Source organism: Sabethes cyaneus, chromosome 3, assembly GCF_943734655.1.
Source record: "Sabethes cyaneus chromosome 3, idSabCyanKW18_F2, whole genome shotgun sequence".
Classification (NCBI taxonomy): Eukaryota; Metazoa; Arthropoda; class Insecta; order Diptera; family Culicidae; genus Sabethes; species Sabethes cyaneus.
This window is the reverse complement of record NC_071355.1, coordinates 232368569-232385026: the sequence shown is the minus strand read 5'-3', so window position 1 is coordinate 232385026 and position 16458 is coordinate 232368569. Positions and strand designations below refer to the sequence as shown.

At 41.3% G+C, this 16458-nt stretch overlaps 1 protein-coding gene across 1 annotated transcript in view; it reads left to right on the top strand.

The window, feature by feature from the left end:
* The first annotated feature begins 11903 nt into the window (after window positions 1-11903).
* The window catches only part of LOC128743527 (coiled-coil domain-containing protein 85C), a 64561-nt gene continuing 60006 nt past the window's right edge, over window positions 11904-16458 (top strand). Inside the window, exon 1 of the mRNA XM_053840123.1 lies at window positions 11904-12938. Within this exon, the coding sequence (XP_053696098.1) occupies window positions 11904-12938 (1035 nt within the window). The remainder of the gene's footprint in view (window positions 12939-16458) is intronic.

The window sequence follows — 16458 nt, the reverse complement described above, 5'->3', positions numbered from 1 at the left end:
AAATAACAAGATTAACGAACAAAAAAAAAATTACCCAGCTTAATGTTGGGATCCTATAACATAGAAGGAATTGGTGAGTATTTAAAGCACATAGACGAACTAACTTCGCCTTCTGCCTTTCAATAAAGCAAAAATAAACGTGTTATCGTAACACCAGCGGACGCGAAAAGATATCAATCCCTTTTACGTCATCCAAACTTGCTGTTTACAGCCCGGTAGTATCAGCGAAACAGCCTTCAGGTGATGTTTTTCGAATCATTGCTCATAAAGACGAAACAAGGATTTCCAGCTGGAAATGCTTTATTGTGTTCGATTGCTATTGTTCGAGTGCAAAAAATTTTCCGATCGATTGGTAAAAAAAATAATGTGGTTTCTTTCTTAAATTTTGAACTTAATTGTAACATTTTTTTCTGTGATAAAAACACAGATGATAGGAATGAATTTTTCTTCAGCAAAATCTGGCCAACTTCCTGTTATTTGTCCAATGTCTAAACTTTTGTTCTAGTAAAGCAAAGATAAAAATGTTTGAATTGAAACTTCAACAACAAGGTTCAAATTAAATTCTGCCGGACTTAGACTATACTCTGAATCAACCACTCGGGGATCAATAATCCATCTAACGATGTTGGAAAAGCGGCTTTGCATCAATTCGGATCAAATTAACAAGACACGGACCGGCTGCAGTTATCCGCCAACTGGCCGGCACGGCACGGCTGCCACACGAACGCCAACCTACCGGCGAGCCATTAGCGAGTGTGATCACGGTTTATTTTCATTAATTTAAATGGGCTAAATTTACTTCGCTTGTAGCTTGGTGAAATATATTTTTCGATGGTGTTCGATGTTGTTGTTGTTGTTGTTGTTGTTGTTGTTTTTTTGTTCATGTTTTCTTATTCGTAGCAACCGGCCACCATTAGACGCTTCAATTAGTCTCCGATTCATCTGTGCAACGATGTGTGAAGTAGTATAGAGTCGCTCGTTAAGTTGATTTAACACGTTTGCTTTTGAACTGTTTTATTGGGGCTGACTTGAATGTTTGTTTTTCTCTTGTTTCCGGAAAGGGTGTTTATGGCATTTTTTATAGTGATTCACTGTGCTGCCACATCGTGGCACGGTGTGCGCTCGCTTCTGTCTTGAAATGCCGTTGAAACGAAGACAGGGACTTTCCACTATCGGACGATCTACTAATTGCAAACAGCAGCACTTTATGAACAAAAAAAAGGCGGTTGTAACTCCGTTTCACTAGAACCTGAATATCATGCCCGGACTTACGTAACCTGCAGCAGCGGCGTGTTGGAAAATCAACGACTTGAAAAATGATCGAAATTTAATCACAGAGCCGCAAGTAATTACCGCCCCGGAGACCCCTATTAACCTACGTGTGCGAAACCGAGAGCCAACGATTAATCTTGTATGGGAACCAAAACCGCTTCGCGGTGAGTGAATTTTTTGGCTCTATTATAATATTTAATTTACTTCGAATGGGCGAAAAAAAACCCTGAAACCCATTTATGACTAAAACAAAAAACAAAAAAAAAAACGCTTATTACAGTGCGTGTTTTTTATGTCCATGTTGATGTTATTGGAGATGATGATGATGGTGATGGAGGGGATCGGTTTCAGTTACGCAACACAGCGCCAGTTCAAATATACACCGATCATCATCATCCCTACAGTAGGTGCCTGCGGTGGTGCCTTACCTCAGCTGAACCCACCAAATGGTCGTAATCTTTATGCTGATTTGCTTTTTCGTGAAGACGGTGTAATGTGGCCCGTTGGAATAGTGATACAACATTTTAACGGCGGCTAACTGCGCAGAAAGGTGCGTTTGCTGAAATCGTGAAAGCTTTAGCGAAGAACATTTTTATGTCAGTGGAGCACTGTACGCACTGTACAGCGGGATTTCAAATTTAGCAACATACGGGTGTTACTTTTATGTAAAGTCTGACTATAAGTAAATTTGGATGTCACTCGTACGCCGACTTTTGCCAGATGACCATTTGAATCTCTCTAAGCAGTACCTGTAACTTGTGATTTATACATCCACTTTCCGCTTTCAGTTTGTACTCCGCCAAATATCGTTCGCTTGAACACGGAAAGGGCGTGTATGTTCTCCGTGAGCAGGGTTACGGTTTTAAGTCCATAAAGAACCACCGCGGTCTAATAAGGGTATTGAACATTGTCGGCTTCGTTCGGCGGCCTATGTAAGTTTTGGGTTATAAACGTCTTTAGACTTGACCCTTCTTTATCGATAGACTACGCCACCGGTTATTAGAAACGGTGTTTGTGCATTATTTGCCATAGCTGGTCTCGGTCGACTGTATCGTATGCTGCTTTGAAATCAATAAAGATGTGCTGCGGGGGCGTGGACATTTCTGCAACATCTGTCGGATGGTAAAAATTTGGTCCGCATTTGCGCGTGTCCCCATGAAGCCCGCCTGATAATTCCCTACGAAAATTTGTGGCCTTCTAGTTTGTTTTGTGTATAAAAAATTGTGTGGAAAAAAACAGTTTAATTTTAATAAAATAAAATATTTGATATGGAAATATGGGAAAATATGTGATTAAGACCATTTTCGAAAACCAATTATGAACATTGAGTATGGTGTAAACTTTGTTTTCATATCATATTCGGGTCCGCAAGCAGTTGATTAATCAAACTTTGAATATACCACTTGCCAATTTAGCTCCATTTCTTTACCTTGCAGTTGGGTCTAATTACGTAGCAAAATTAATATTAATTTGTGAAGCAAGCTCATAAATTACGAATTTCTGTTCAGTTATACTGTTATTGTGATGTGCATATATTATTCACAGTGCAATCAAGCGTAAAAAATATATCTCCATTTGTGTGCATTGTGATATAAAACGATGTTGGAATATTATGCAATGGGAGGGTTACGCCGTATTGTACATAATTTGCCAAACGAAAGCATACTATAGTTAAAATTAGTTCGAGATAATTGGTTTCCACCAGCTTTCAGCTCCCTATTATGAAGTTAATGGAGCACTATAACAGTTATGATGTTGGAAGGTCAAGAAAATCATTTCGCACTCAATTTTATGAATATAGTTACCCTAAGATCATACTTCTTGTAGTGAAATCATTGGATGCTGAATGAAAAGTCATTTGCAAAATAAGAGTGATTTTAAATTACAGTAATGATTCAGTCGTCCGATATTTCGTTTGGTGACACATGGAAAAGATTTCAAAGCATTTTGTTGAGATAAAACTCGTTCGTTGGCGAATTCACATTGACCAGTTATCATCCAGCACCGGTAGTTATTTATTGCTAGTGGACCATAATGTAACGTTATGCTAATTTTACGGCGCAGAAATTGTGACGAAGAGCTATCGAAAGATAATATTAAGCTATGTTTATTATGGAGGCCTATTGATGCGAAACAGGAAATGAGAAAACTGGTTTTTGAGTAGGAATTTCCATTGCATTTTTTTCGATCGTTTAGGCAATAGTTTCATGAGAGAATTTTACGACAACTTGGTTGATCCACTTATTTGTAAAGTTGTACCGTAATTAAAATTTATTTAGTCAGAAGTGCACAAAACTGTGTTGTTATTTAAACGTCCATTTCTCGTACCCCTCATATTATCTGTTAGCGAAACCGAAATCTATGTTATCGAAAATCGCAACACAAATTGACCTGCGTTATTATGGCATTATCAAAGCTCATCTCGGGTTTGAATACCCCGTCGTGTTAATGGCGTTCGCGCGGTGTTTATTTTGTGCTTTCTTTTGTTCGCAAATTTGCTAGTGCGAAAGTCTCGTTTGGGTTTTTTTTTCATGAAATATTTTCGAAACGGTGAAATCGTTCGGTTGTTTTTTTTTATTTTTATTGGATCTCGTAAAAATTCAGCCTTTCAGAAGTTCCAATCAAAATCAGGTCTTATTTTCAGCTCTGGTAGTTAATCAGAAATCAGAATGATACTTTTGGCGTATTGTTTTGACGTAGAACTACGTTTTTGTTTACTATATTGGAGAGCACTTTAGAAGTACTAAACTAAGTGTGTAACGTGGTTACGTTTTGCATTCTTAAAACGCACCAATTTTCAATGTATTTAAGGTATAATTTGTATCATTCGATCAGAAATTTTTCTATGCATTCATTGATATAGATAATAGGGTTATATCGTTAGAGTCATGCCTCTGTTTTACGGCGATTTTACAGTTTTAGTACCATCTAATACAAATATTTTTGGGGGGAGACTTATTTTCGTTTTTTTAATCCATTCTTTTTACGTCAAAATTGTGATTTTGGTAAGTAAACCGGTAATTTTTACTTCATTATTCAATACGGTCTAGTAAAAAAGGGTCAACCTGGACCGATGTGATCTCAATCATTTTGGGAGGCCAATATATTACTAAATATTTATACAAAATTTGGGGGTCTCCGTAGCCGCAAGGTTACCGAGTCTGTTTTGACAAGCGAGAGGTCGTGGGTTCGAATCTTAGTAGAACCAAGTCCCTCGATGTCAAGTGACTTTAGCATGGGTTTATTCTCAGGCCCCTCATTTACTCTTCCTTCATGCTGAATTCTATATTTACCCTCTGAAGCCTCTTGATAGTGCAAATGTCCATCCTATAGTTAAGTGTACTGGTCAGAGGTACGAATGATTCCTCGCCAGGGACGGCTATAATATGGGATAGTGCTGGCAGCGAGGAATAAGTGGGTAAAGTAGATCAAGCTTTGAAGGAAGGGTAAACCCCAATACACACAAGCACGCATAAAATTTAATAAGCATATCGCTCACTCAATAGCGATAATAGCAAAACGAAATGCAGTGCAGGTCATACAGCAAACACCCGTGCGATATCACAATAGATCAACTATACTGGTCGCAGTGATGAGTCCACACATGGAAAAAAATATTCAAAATTTGATTTGCTGCTTTTTAGCAGTTTTTACGTTATTGTCATTTGAAAAAACCATATTTTTTTAGAAAAATGCGGGTAGCTTGAGAACCGAAGGAGATAGCGACTTGATTCCTTCAAACAAAATGTGCGTTTTCCATGCGTGTGAAAGTGCTTAGAAGGCATGATTTGTGAGAAATAAACACGCAAGAAGATATAAAGAACAAACGGATTTTTAGGCGCACCCCGACCAAAAAACTTTAAATAGCTCCAACCCATCAACTATAAGAGATAGAACTTTTATTTCTTTAGCAAAGTTATTTAAAATTTCATGATCTCTAACTTTGCAGAACATTTTATTCAGCTAACTTAAGCCATAAAAAATTTATATTTTGCACTCGTTTACTATGATGGTCATCCTAATGTCATATACACCAAAAAATGCAGAAGTTAAAATAACAAATTTACTCCGAAGATACTATATACCTAGGACTAACGGTTTTAGCGTAATTGCTTTTGTCCATCTAGATTTGGGTTTCATCCCACGGTGCCCACCTCATTGAGTGAGTCATTGCTTTACCAAAATCTCTGATGGGATCCCATTGAGCATCATGAGGATCCACCTGATTATCAGGACTCTTTGAGTTTTGAGAGTCAGTGCTGTGATTTCGCTAGTACTGATCTCACAAATGTTTGCCTCCCTGTGCTGGTTTGTGATTTGACGTTGCCTCGGATTTACTTTCTTCAAATGAATTTCGCCAAAACGGAAGTTTATGATGAAGTTCCTACTTCCGAGCTGACGCATGTAAGCTTCATCGACCATGTCCATGAATTAGATCGCTGCAGAATTCGCCATTTTTCGGTAACGAGATTATCATCTGGACTCTCTATGAGTCTCTCGTCATCGAATATCGCGCTTTGTAGGATGCATGAAAGCATGAAAAACTTCTGGACGCGGAAAATTTGTGGTATCCACAGCCACGAGTGTTGCTACTTCCTAAATCTTAACCTCCTTCCCATGCCCTAAGGTTTTTAGGTAGAATTTTGATGTCTATTTGGGAGAGAATAAAAGGTGAATCAAATTCTTTTATCAGTAGCTTTACTACGAAAACTGCTCTGCATATATCTCTTCCTTTAGCCAAGGTATTCATATCAAGTAAGCGACAGTGCTCAACATATAGCGGTAATTCCATTGGGCTACTCCAAGACAGATATCTCAATGCGTAGCGCAGGAACCTGGTTTGCATGGCTTCGATCGTGTTTGACTGAAAAGCTGCACATCAATCGTTAAGGTCATTCAGATGTCGCTGGAGTTCGATGCAATCAGCTGTCGAACGTATGACAAGGTAGTGCTTTAGATTATGAGTTAGTTAGTTAGTTATGTATCCATGTCCGCCGGTCCGGCAGAACAAAGGGATCAGAATCAGAAATCTCCACTGCTGATGGTTACCCGCCACGGCTTTTACCTGTCGCCAGGGTAGGTTCTCGTCTACAGCCCGGATGTCATTGGCTAAGCTGCGGCGCCATGAGCCTCTGGGTCTGCCTCTTCTACGCTGTCCTTGTGGATTCCAGTCGAGTGCTCTCTGCAGACCTCGTTCGCTCCTTTCCTCAAGATGTGTCCAATCCACTACCACCTACGTTCACGAATTTCTGTGGCTATCGGCTGTTGATGACACCGACGATGGAGTTATCCAGTTGTCAGGCCACCAGGCACGAATGATATATCGCAAGCACTGGTTATTGAATACCTGCAGTTTTTGGGCTGTCTCCGCTAAGACGCACCACGTTTCGCAGGCATTCAGCAGTATGGATTTAACGTTTGAATTAAATATTCGGGTTTTCGTACGTAGAGTGATCTGGTTTCTGGTTTCGCCAAATGTTTCGCAGACTTGCAAAGGCATCCCTGGCCTTCCTGATCCGCGTGGCTATATCAGTCTTGGTACAACAATCGGGCGTGGTCTGACTACCAAGATATTGAAAGGCGTCTACCTGCTCAACTTGCTGTCCCGCTACTGTGAAGTTGATGGAATTGTCAGTGTTCACTACTATAGACTTAGTTTTTGCTACATTGACTGTGAGACCTGCTGCCTGGGAGCTCTCCGTGAGGTCATCTAACTTGCTCTGCATATCGTTTCGATATTGTGCGAGCAAGACAATGTCGTCGGCTAGGTCGAGGTCATTTAGCTGTTCCATCGTTAGAGCCAAGGCAATCCTCGATTTGGTCTACTGTCAATTGCTCCAACTAATATCTCATCCATAACAATGAGAAACAGAAGCTGTGATAAAATGCAGCCTTGTCTCACGTCAGCAGTAATCCTTATGGGGACGGACAAGACGCCGTCGTGCAAAACCTTATACGAAAACGCCTCGTACTGAGCCTCGATGAGATAGACTCGCTTATCTGGAACTCCTCATTGCCTAAGTGCGTAACGCCTAAGGTCGAACACCTTTTCGAAGTCAACGAACACCAGCAGAAGAGAGATTTAGATCATAAGCATAGATTAAAACTCGTCCTGATAGCATAACTTTACAGACGTCGTAGAAAATGATAAAATATAGTAATGGTCCTAGATTACTTCCTTGTGGTACGTTCGAAAAGCTCGTGAAGCATTGTGTTTCATGACCGACTATTTTTAAATATAGAGTGCGGGCAATAAGATATGGTTTTACCGATTCAATTATATTATGTTCAATTATTTATGTTGTCTGTATACACGGGAGATACCGTGAACTCCTTTTTCCATAGCCCTAGTGCAGTGCGAAGTAAACTGAATCAAATTTGTGCTAGTCGATCTTCCTGGAAAAAATCCATGTTGATCTGTTGAGATGTATGCTTTAGCCTTTCAGAATAGAACTCCACCAAATAATATTTCGAACTACTCTGAACCCACGCAAAAAAAAAAGAAATTTCTCGATAATTTGCTGTATTTTATTTATCACTTTGTTTTAAAAACTGGAAACATAACCGATTATTTCCAACGCGTTGGGAATATCACCTGTGCCAGTGACTTTTGGTTCCACTTTCTTCTAAGTAGGTCGTTATGCCAGTTCTAAATTATTAGGGTAAATAACCAGTTTTAAGCAGTCTAAGCGGGTCACTGATTGTTTTATCTTATTATAAGTGATGGGTTGACTAAGTGGGGGATATCAGCATACCAATCTTCTTGCTACCTTTAGTTCTTCAAGCTGTTACCACTGGAAGACACTATTATTGAGCTAAACTTTCGATTTTTTGCTTAAAAAGTTCGAGCGATAGAACTAATTTTGATCAGACCGAACATATTTTCACTCTCAAGCAGTCCTGAATTCTGAATTTTTATACGCCCCCATAAAAAATTCCTTGAACTTTTCCCCCTATTCAATAAGTTCGCGTTGCTATCCGCGACCTTCTAATCGGCATCTGCATTAATAAATTTGATATTTTTGGTCGGTAGATGCGTAAAATGCCATCTGTCTAAATTGTTTATCGGGGCATACACACACTCAGCATACTGTATTCGTCGTCTCTTTTATTCTCTAGTGTTCTTATGGGAAACTGCGAGTTTGACGTCTCACTCGCTGTTCATAAGGATGGTGGGAGAACAAAATAGGCAAACATAGCAGCGCATACGGTCCGCCTACAAAACAGTGTTGTCAAAGCAAATAACATTGAAACCCATCGTTGGTTCATTAAATTACTAAGAAAATTGTCGAAAATTATTGAAAAAGCTTTCTTTTCTGCTGTTTTTAATAAAGAAAAATTAATTATGAACATACATTTCTCTTGAAAGTATTGAACCACGTTTTCATCATTGGAGGTTTCAGTTAATTTCAAACCTATAATTCTTATTTCCAGAATCGAATCAGTCTTTTGGCAACACGATAGTTTATGTATTTCACTGCCGTTGCTGCTACTGCTGAACAGATCCCATCGACTCAGAATTTATTTTCAGTTTTGTTATAAAATAATAAGATTTTCGGCTAATAACAAAACTTTAGATTATAGAAAAAACTGTATTGAATAATTTGCTATGTGAATGTTAAGTACTTGACTTTTAGAATCACAGAAATCAGTGTTGAAAAATGTGATGAATGGCTTAGTAGCGAGGCGGCGATTGATTTCAGCAGCTGAAAAATGTACGTTTTAGGACAACAATTTTTAATTCAGCATATATCCTGCCGGAAACACAGTAAATTGTGTTTGTGAAAATTAAAACTATTGTTAAATGATTTATGAATGTCCTTATCAAAAAATTTTGAAAATATGAAAAAAGTGCATTTTTGGCTCATTTATTTTCAACTGATTAAAACAATTCCTTATTTAGGTTTAATTTTGCGAGTTTCATTTAGTTATGTACTTTTAAACGCTTATTTTTTTCTCAGCTGAAAAGTATAGAGGCGTGGTTAAAAAAATTGTGCTGAGAGTGTCCTAGTATATCACATGTTGTGAATGTGTTTGTTTTACCATTAATGTTCTATGAAGACTTTCCACTCAAGTTAATGCAAACTTTATTGCCATCACTAAGCATTTCAAAGTCAATTAGTCCTTATCAGAGCTGCTAAAATTTGTCATTGAAGAGTTGAATCGACATTTTCGAATTGAAAAATCACAGAGGACACCTTCGAGATACGAAAATTCATTCGATAAATGAAGAAAACAATTTTTGTACATTTTTGATTTGGAAGTTTCCCCATTTATTTTGAGGACTTTTGCTTTAATTGCTTTGAAATGCCTATGTCTATTCGATCTAGAGCTATACCTTAAGCTGTAAATCTCTGTTACAAGCTTTAGAGCATTAGGGCAAATTTGGAGGCATGGCTCAATCAAAATAGTTTCAATGGAATGTTTTACGTGCGTTAGCTGCTACCGTCATAGTTTTACCACCGACGCTAACGTAGTTCTACGCTAACCATAACGTCGTGTTTTGTATTCCAACTACCTGATTTTTTCATTCGCGATACCTTTGTGTTAAAATCTCACGTAGCTTTTCAAAAGGACCTAAGTAACAATCGGAGTTTCTCTTTATAACTCCTCTCTTCCATTTATCACGGTGATGCAAACGCTCTTGAAAGTATCTGGCTTTGCATGAAATGGATGCTGGCGTGCCATTATCTAGCCAATCATAAGGAAAACTTGCGTTGAAATGCATTTAGGTAGCCGTGATGAACGAAAGAGAGAGAAGAGAGAAAGAAGAAGAGAGTTTCTCAATGTTATTACGTCGCCAGCACTAAATTGGACTTCCGAAAAAACGGTTAACGATTTTTCTTCCTTACCGTACATTAAATCTAGTGTCAGAAGTAGTGCGCTGTATAGCACGTCCCATTTCCGACACTAGGTTTAAAGTACGGTATGGAAGAAAAATCCTTTGCCGTTTCTTCGGAAGTCCAATTTAGAGCTGGATACTCAAGGGTAAAGTTAATTCAAGTGTGAAAATTCTAATTTAAACTGTTAGTGAGGTGTCATTCTCATTTAGGTCCAGTCAAAACAGATTACTGACAGATCAAAACACGCCAAACGATGAGTGCCTATTATTGGATTGAATTGCCTAACGGCAACAACCACAAGCAACAACGACAGCCAAGGCAAAACAGGTAACAGACTACCGCCTACGCTAATTTAGTGGTCGTGGATAGCGGATCTAACGAGAAGCAGACAAATCTCTGAAGCTCTTAGGATTTTTTCACTATCGTTCATAATCGTGCAGCCACCGTTGAATAGTTGCCCTGGACCTGTTTTTGATTTTACTGTGACTTTTTTGGTGAACTAAAAATTGTGATTCACGGGCTTAAAAAGCGTACAAACACGCCTTCTACGAGACAAAAATAAGCGCTTAAATGTTTGCCCGAAACATTAGTGTCGGCTGGTCTAGTCAAAGCCACTGACTGTGTCTCTGTTATGCAACAGCGAAAAGGCGAAATATATCGGTTCTTTTTCGAATTCCTTCCCTGCTCCAACGACCGACGACGGCGCGGCGGTCGGTGCCGGTGGTAGCGCCACTCTCACACGCAGCGCGAAGCAGCGACCGCGCGAGTGAATGGGGAGGCAAAGCGCGCAAAATCAAGTTTTTCCTTTCTCCCGCGTCGTTGTCCCTTCGCAGGGTCTCTGGCCGTCGGTCGTCGCCGGACGGAAAAGTTTCAAGTTCCGACCGGGTCAGCTTTCGTTAAGTTCGAATTGCAACGAGCATGTTTTTTTACTCAACCGCTGTTTTCTTTTCTCCATCTCTTTTCTTCCAGATTTGCTTCGAGTTCAAATTTAAAGACTTCAACGACTTTTTTTGGCACGCCGGCGTGACGACGCTCTACATCAGCGAGTCGGTTTTCGAGTGCTAGTCAGCAAGACCGGTCTTGGATACTCGGGCAACGTCGACTGCCAGCAAGGTGCCACGGTCAGTGCTTTAGGTGTGCTGGGCTGAACCGGACAGGGAAACTCTCACTGTGTAGTGGTGCGAGCGAGCGCTCCTTCTGGAATGGATTCGATATCCACCGGGTTTTTCAAAAGTGCCGGAAGATAATGAACCATAATGGTACGAAGTGATAAAAAATTACTTTACCAGCAGTGAGTAACTTAATAGGAGCGGAAAATGCCAAGCGCCGATGAGTGAGCCAACGCTATAGTGCCGCAGCGAAAGATGACAGAATAGCTTTTCGGGATAAGCAACGGCTGAAGTATGATAAGAAAGCTATTTGTGGGCCCTTACGCGGTGGAATATAAAGAATGTGATGCTCGAGAAGAAAAAGCGACGGTTTGGTAGAAGCCATAGAAAAAAGATGTGGTATTTCAATCTATTCATTTAAGTGCCTTTAGACGACCACATTAATGTTGAGTTGAGAGTGAATGTGTAGTTTTTGTTCTGTGCATGTGTCTTCGACTTACGACAGTAGTGTTGCAATCGATATCCGTAGATAAAGAGAAAGAGAGGGAATACCTTTTCCAGCTTGAAGTGAAGTTAAGTAATTAACGTGCCTTGAAAGCAACGACAGTAACCAATCGCCAAGCGACAAGAACGTCGCTCAACACATTCCGCTCCCATAACACACAGCATTCTCGTAGTCATGTCAACAAATAGTAATAACCTGAAGCTATCTGGAAATGTTATCGGTCTGACAAGCAACAAACAGCCCCAATTACAGAAAACCAAATTGAAGCAACCACCGCCGGTTTCATCGGTGGCAGCAGCCAGCAGTGCACAGCAAAGTTCGACAGTTACAGGTCCATCGGTAGTGAACGGTGGAACGAAACCAGTTCAGTCTCAACAAGTACTCCAGAAACAGGTGTCCCAGCAGCAGCAGCAGCAAGCGGGATCTCACATCCCGCCTCGATATCAGCCTCCACCGCAGCCCCCGGGAGGCATTCTAAAGCATTACAATCACAACGGTGGTGCGCCGCCATTGGCCCGGTCTTCCACAGTTCCTATCATAGCGTACCCGTCAGAACTTAACGGAGGCTCGCATCATCACATTAAATTCCCGCCCGAAATCCCGAAATCGAGCGGCCTTTATCTGCCGGAAAACCTTAAACATCAATTGAACCCATCCCGGTTGGCGATTCCTCGATCGCATCTTCGATTCTCCAACCAACACCACCTACCCGCCGCTAGCATCCATCAACCGAGTCATCTCCAGCAACCTGCCCTTCATCTTCCACCTCCGCATCCACGGCTCAGTTCCGAATCTTCCTCCGAGGATCAGACCACCACCAGCTCGACTCGTTCCCTTCAACAGCACCTTGGTCCCAAACAAAAACAGCCATCCCCGCAACCAAACGGGCAACCGTCCTCTCAATCCCAGGGTCACATCCAACAAACCACTGCAATCGTCCATCACCACCAACCTCCCAGCCAGCAGGCCCCCTCCGTTCCACCACCATCCGTTTCGACCAACGGTCAACATCAGCAGCAACACCCAAATCAACATCAGCAGCAGCAACAGCAACAGCATCAGCAACAACAACAACAACAACAACAACAACAACAGCAGCAGCAGGAGATGCTAAAATTCGTCCGGAAGGCCGAGTCGGAGACCTCATCGACACCAACCTCGTCCAGCGGCGGCCGGATATCGTCCATCGAGCAGAATCGACACTTTCAGGTAGGTAGAAACCGCTGGTAAGGGTTCGGGAGATCACTTCGTCACAAAACAGGTTTTAAAATCCGCTTCGCCCCGCCGTACCGAGTGCAGTGCTGCAGCAACCCACCACGGCTGGCGCGGCGAGTCAAGTGTTGTTGGCTAGTAAATATGTGCAAATATGTTACGCTATGGCGGGTTTTCTTTTGCTCGTGTGAATGACCACCAGCATCGGTCCGGCCGATGATGGGCCCGATCGCTGCCGCTACTAGGGGGTTGATTCGGATAGGAAGGAAGCCCCGTATATACCTACACAGAGATAGAGACAGAGAGAAAGATAGAAATTTGGAGAGAGTCAGCCCGCCCGGTCGGTCGGTCGGTCGGTGCGGTCTGTCGTCGTCGGTTCGGTGGTCATTGATCGTCTCTCGGCAGCATCCAAACCGGCCGACCGGGTTGGATACCGTGGCAGTAGTGGCTTAAACGAAGGTGAAAGTTTTGACCTTATTCTCCGGGGTGCCATCGCGCTTGGTCTCCTGTGTGTGCGATTTGAACAACGATAAGTGGTGATCACGTTGATAAAGATTTTGTTTGTTTTGGTCGAAAAGTGTGATTGGTTATAATTTTCACTTTTTCGATCCGGCTTCGGCGGATCGCTAATGAACCGGATTTTTGCGGTTCAGAAGAGGTTTCGCGATAGTTGCCTACTCTAATTTGGACGTAATGAATGAGTCGAGTTTCATATCTGCTGCAGCCTATGATTGAGGAGATACCGAAAAAATTGGTTTCATTAGTACGATTACGGTTGGATTGCTGAACCCGTGAATGATTACTTCAATTAACTTAAATTAACGAGCAGTTTGTTTGTAAGTGTAGACCCAGCTATCGAGCTGCCGAGTAGGATACGCCGAGGCTGAAACTGGTAACTATCAATTGATGATTCAATACGAAAACGATTAGATCGATGGAACTGCAATCAAGGTTCAATGGAAGACAGTCGTTCGGAAGAGCGTAAAAACATTTATGATTCAGAAAGAATTTTATGATTACATATGAACGACATGTTTTTTTTATTATCGCTCGGGGAATCGTAAGGGATCGAAAAAAAAACCAGTTTCCAGTGTGTACCTTTCTCATGAAACAACAATTATTTGTCTATCATGTACGTACTTAGGTAATGATTATTTGTTAACTGCATATCTACGCTTCAGCCTTCAATATTATTTCTTAAAAGTTGATAGACTATCGGGATGATTTAGTGCTTGGGGTATGTTATTTAACACTGTTATGCAGCATTTATCTTGCGTTTTTTTACAGTCCTTCGAGTTCACTGAAGCGGAAGTTCAATAAACAGAAAGAATGTAAAACGATAGGAGGTAGTTAAATTTTAAAGACTATGGTAGTATTTTTTATTGTATTTAAAACTCATCTGCTCACAGAAGTAATGATCAAATGGAAACGGCTAGTAAACGGCGGCTGATCAGAGTTGCGAGCTTGACACATTTTTCACACTTAAAACAACATTTTTGTTTCTGAAATGGTCTAGCAATACTTAAATGGTTTCAGAGACCCATTAAGAAAAATGTGTGATGTACGTTACACTGTGGTGGTATTGTTCCTGAAGTTTAGGTTTTAATCGATCTATTGAAAATCTATTCCTTCGTTGAGATCTCGTCTTATTTATTATCTTGGATACCCTTTAGGTTATCTAGTTCATTTATATTACGTTGCTGGTATCTTTTTATGGAGTTACAGTATCTTATCTATGCAGACAATCCCTCGATGGCACTACTCCGGTGATCCAAAATTTGGTTATAAATGACTCCGTTTAAAACTCGGTTCAATCCGCGGATCTTCCAGCTTAGATAAAAAAGGAGCGGTAGATAACTTATCAAACTTTGCTTCAATTAACCTCCCTAAAACTAAAACACGAGATTGGTCTATTCCAAAAAACATAGGTTTTGAGGAATAAAATGGTTTCAGATTAAAGTAATGAAGCTGGCCGGCAGCCCAAAGACTTTAAAAGACGGCATCCTTACGACCTGTTCGAGCTATCATAGTTTACCGGCTTTCACCAAATGTACGATCGGAATCAGTGCCGTGTATGTCCTCTGTGAGCAACGGCACAGTTTCAAGTCGATGAAGAAGTATAGGTTTAATGAGGGTTTTGCACATTACCAGCATCATACGGAGGTTTATGATTCTTGATTACAGCGTTTTGCGGAGGGAAAAGTAGGCCCGATTTCCCGCTTGAATGCGTCGCTGGATCTCCTTACTAGCGTTGTTGTCCGCGATCATCAGCAATCCCAAATACACGAACTCATCTACCACTTCTAGTTCGTCTCCGTCAACGGTTACCGTCCATGGGAGGCGCGCATTTATATTCTTTGAGCCTCTTCCTGTCGTGCATTTGGTCTTCGACGCATTTGTTTTTAGCAATCCTCGCCGAATCCTAGACTTTGGCGTGGATTGCCTTCGCCGTTGCAAAGTTCCTGGCAAAGTTATCAAAGTCATTTGTAAAACCTAAGAGTTGGCTACTTTTGTTGAAACTCGTGCCTTTCGTTTTGATGTCCGCTCGTCAGATCACTCCCTCAAGAGCGACGTTGAATAGCTTGCAAGATAAGTTGTCACCTTGTCTTACCCCCCGGCACGTTTCTAAGGGACACGACAGTGACACCGAGATGCCCATAACTCTGATTATTCGCATGTGTAACGTCCAGAAAGCCGTGTTCGAGCATTAGCTTTAGACATAGCAGGTCTCGATCGACTGTATCGCATGCTGCTTTTAAGTCAATTAAGACGAGATGCGTGGGCACCGTGTACTCCCAACATTTCTGCAGGATCTGTCCAATGGTAAAAATTTAGTCCGTAGTGTCGCGAGGCTCCGTAAAGCTCGTCCGATAATTTCCTGCAATACTTTGAGCTGTTGGTGATAGCCAGCTCTGGGATTGTACCATATAGGCGGTGTTTGTCAGTGTTATACCGCGAAAACTGCAGCAGTCGAGTCTATCACCATTTTTGTAGATGGGAGAAATGACTCTATGCATTCCTCCGGTAGCTTCTCGTCCTCCTAAATCTAGGAAATACCACAGTGTAGAGCCGTTGCCAGCGGTTCGTTGGTTTAATGGATACCTTTGCGTGGGAAGAATGCGCCTCGGAGCAGTAGTCCTTGAGAAGCTGCGAAGGTTATACAGTGTTGGCCGTTATCGTCCGTTATCGGTGTATTACCATAGCATGGGGTATTACCGGTCTATACATTTCTTTCCTACCGACCTGGGTGTCAATATCTTCGATGTTGATATTCCGTAGCGAATAGTTGTCGTACGTTGCCGCCAGTCACGCGTAGAATGCTCGTCGAGTCTACTTTTGTGTGGACAGTGCACGTTAACGATGGTGTAGTTAAAGAAACGGCTATCTTCAATAGATTTACCCTGTCGTTGATCACCTTTCAATCTCCAATCAAGCCATACTGCATTCTACCCAACACCATAAAGACTATTCCTAGTTTGCTGTTAGTGCCACCGCTCTGGTAAAACTGGGTGTTTCC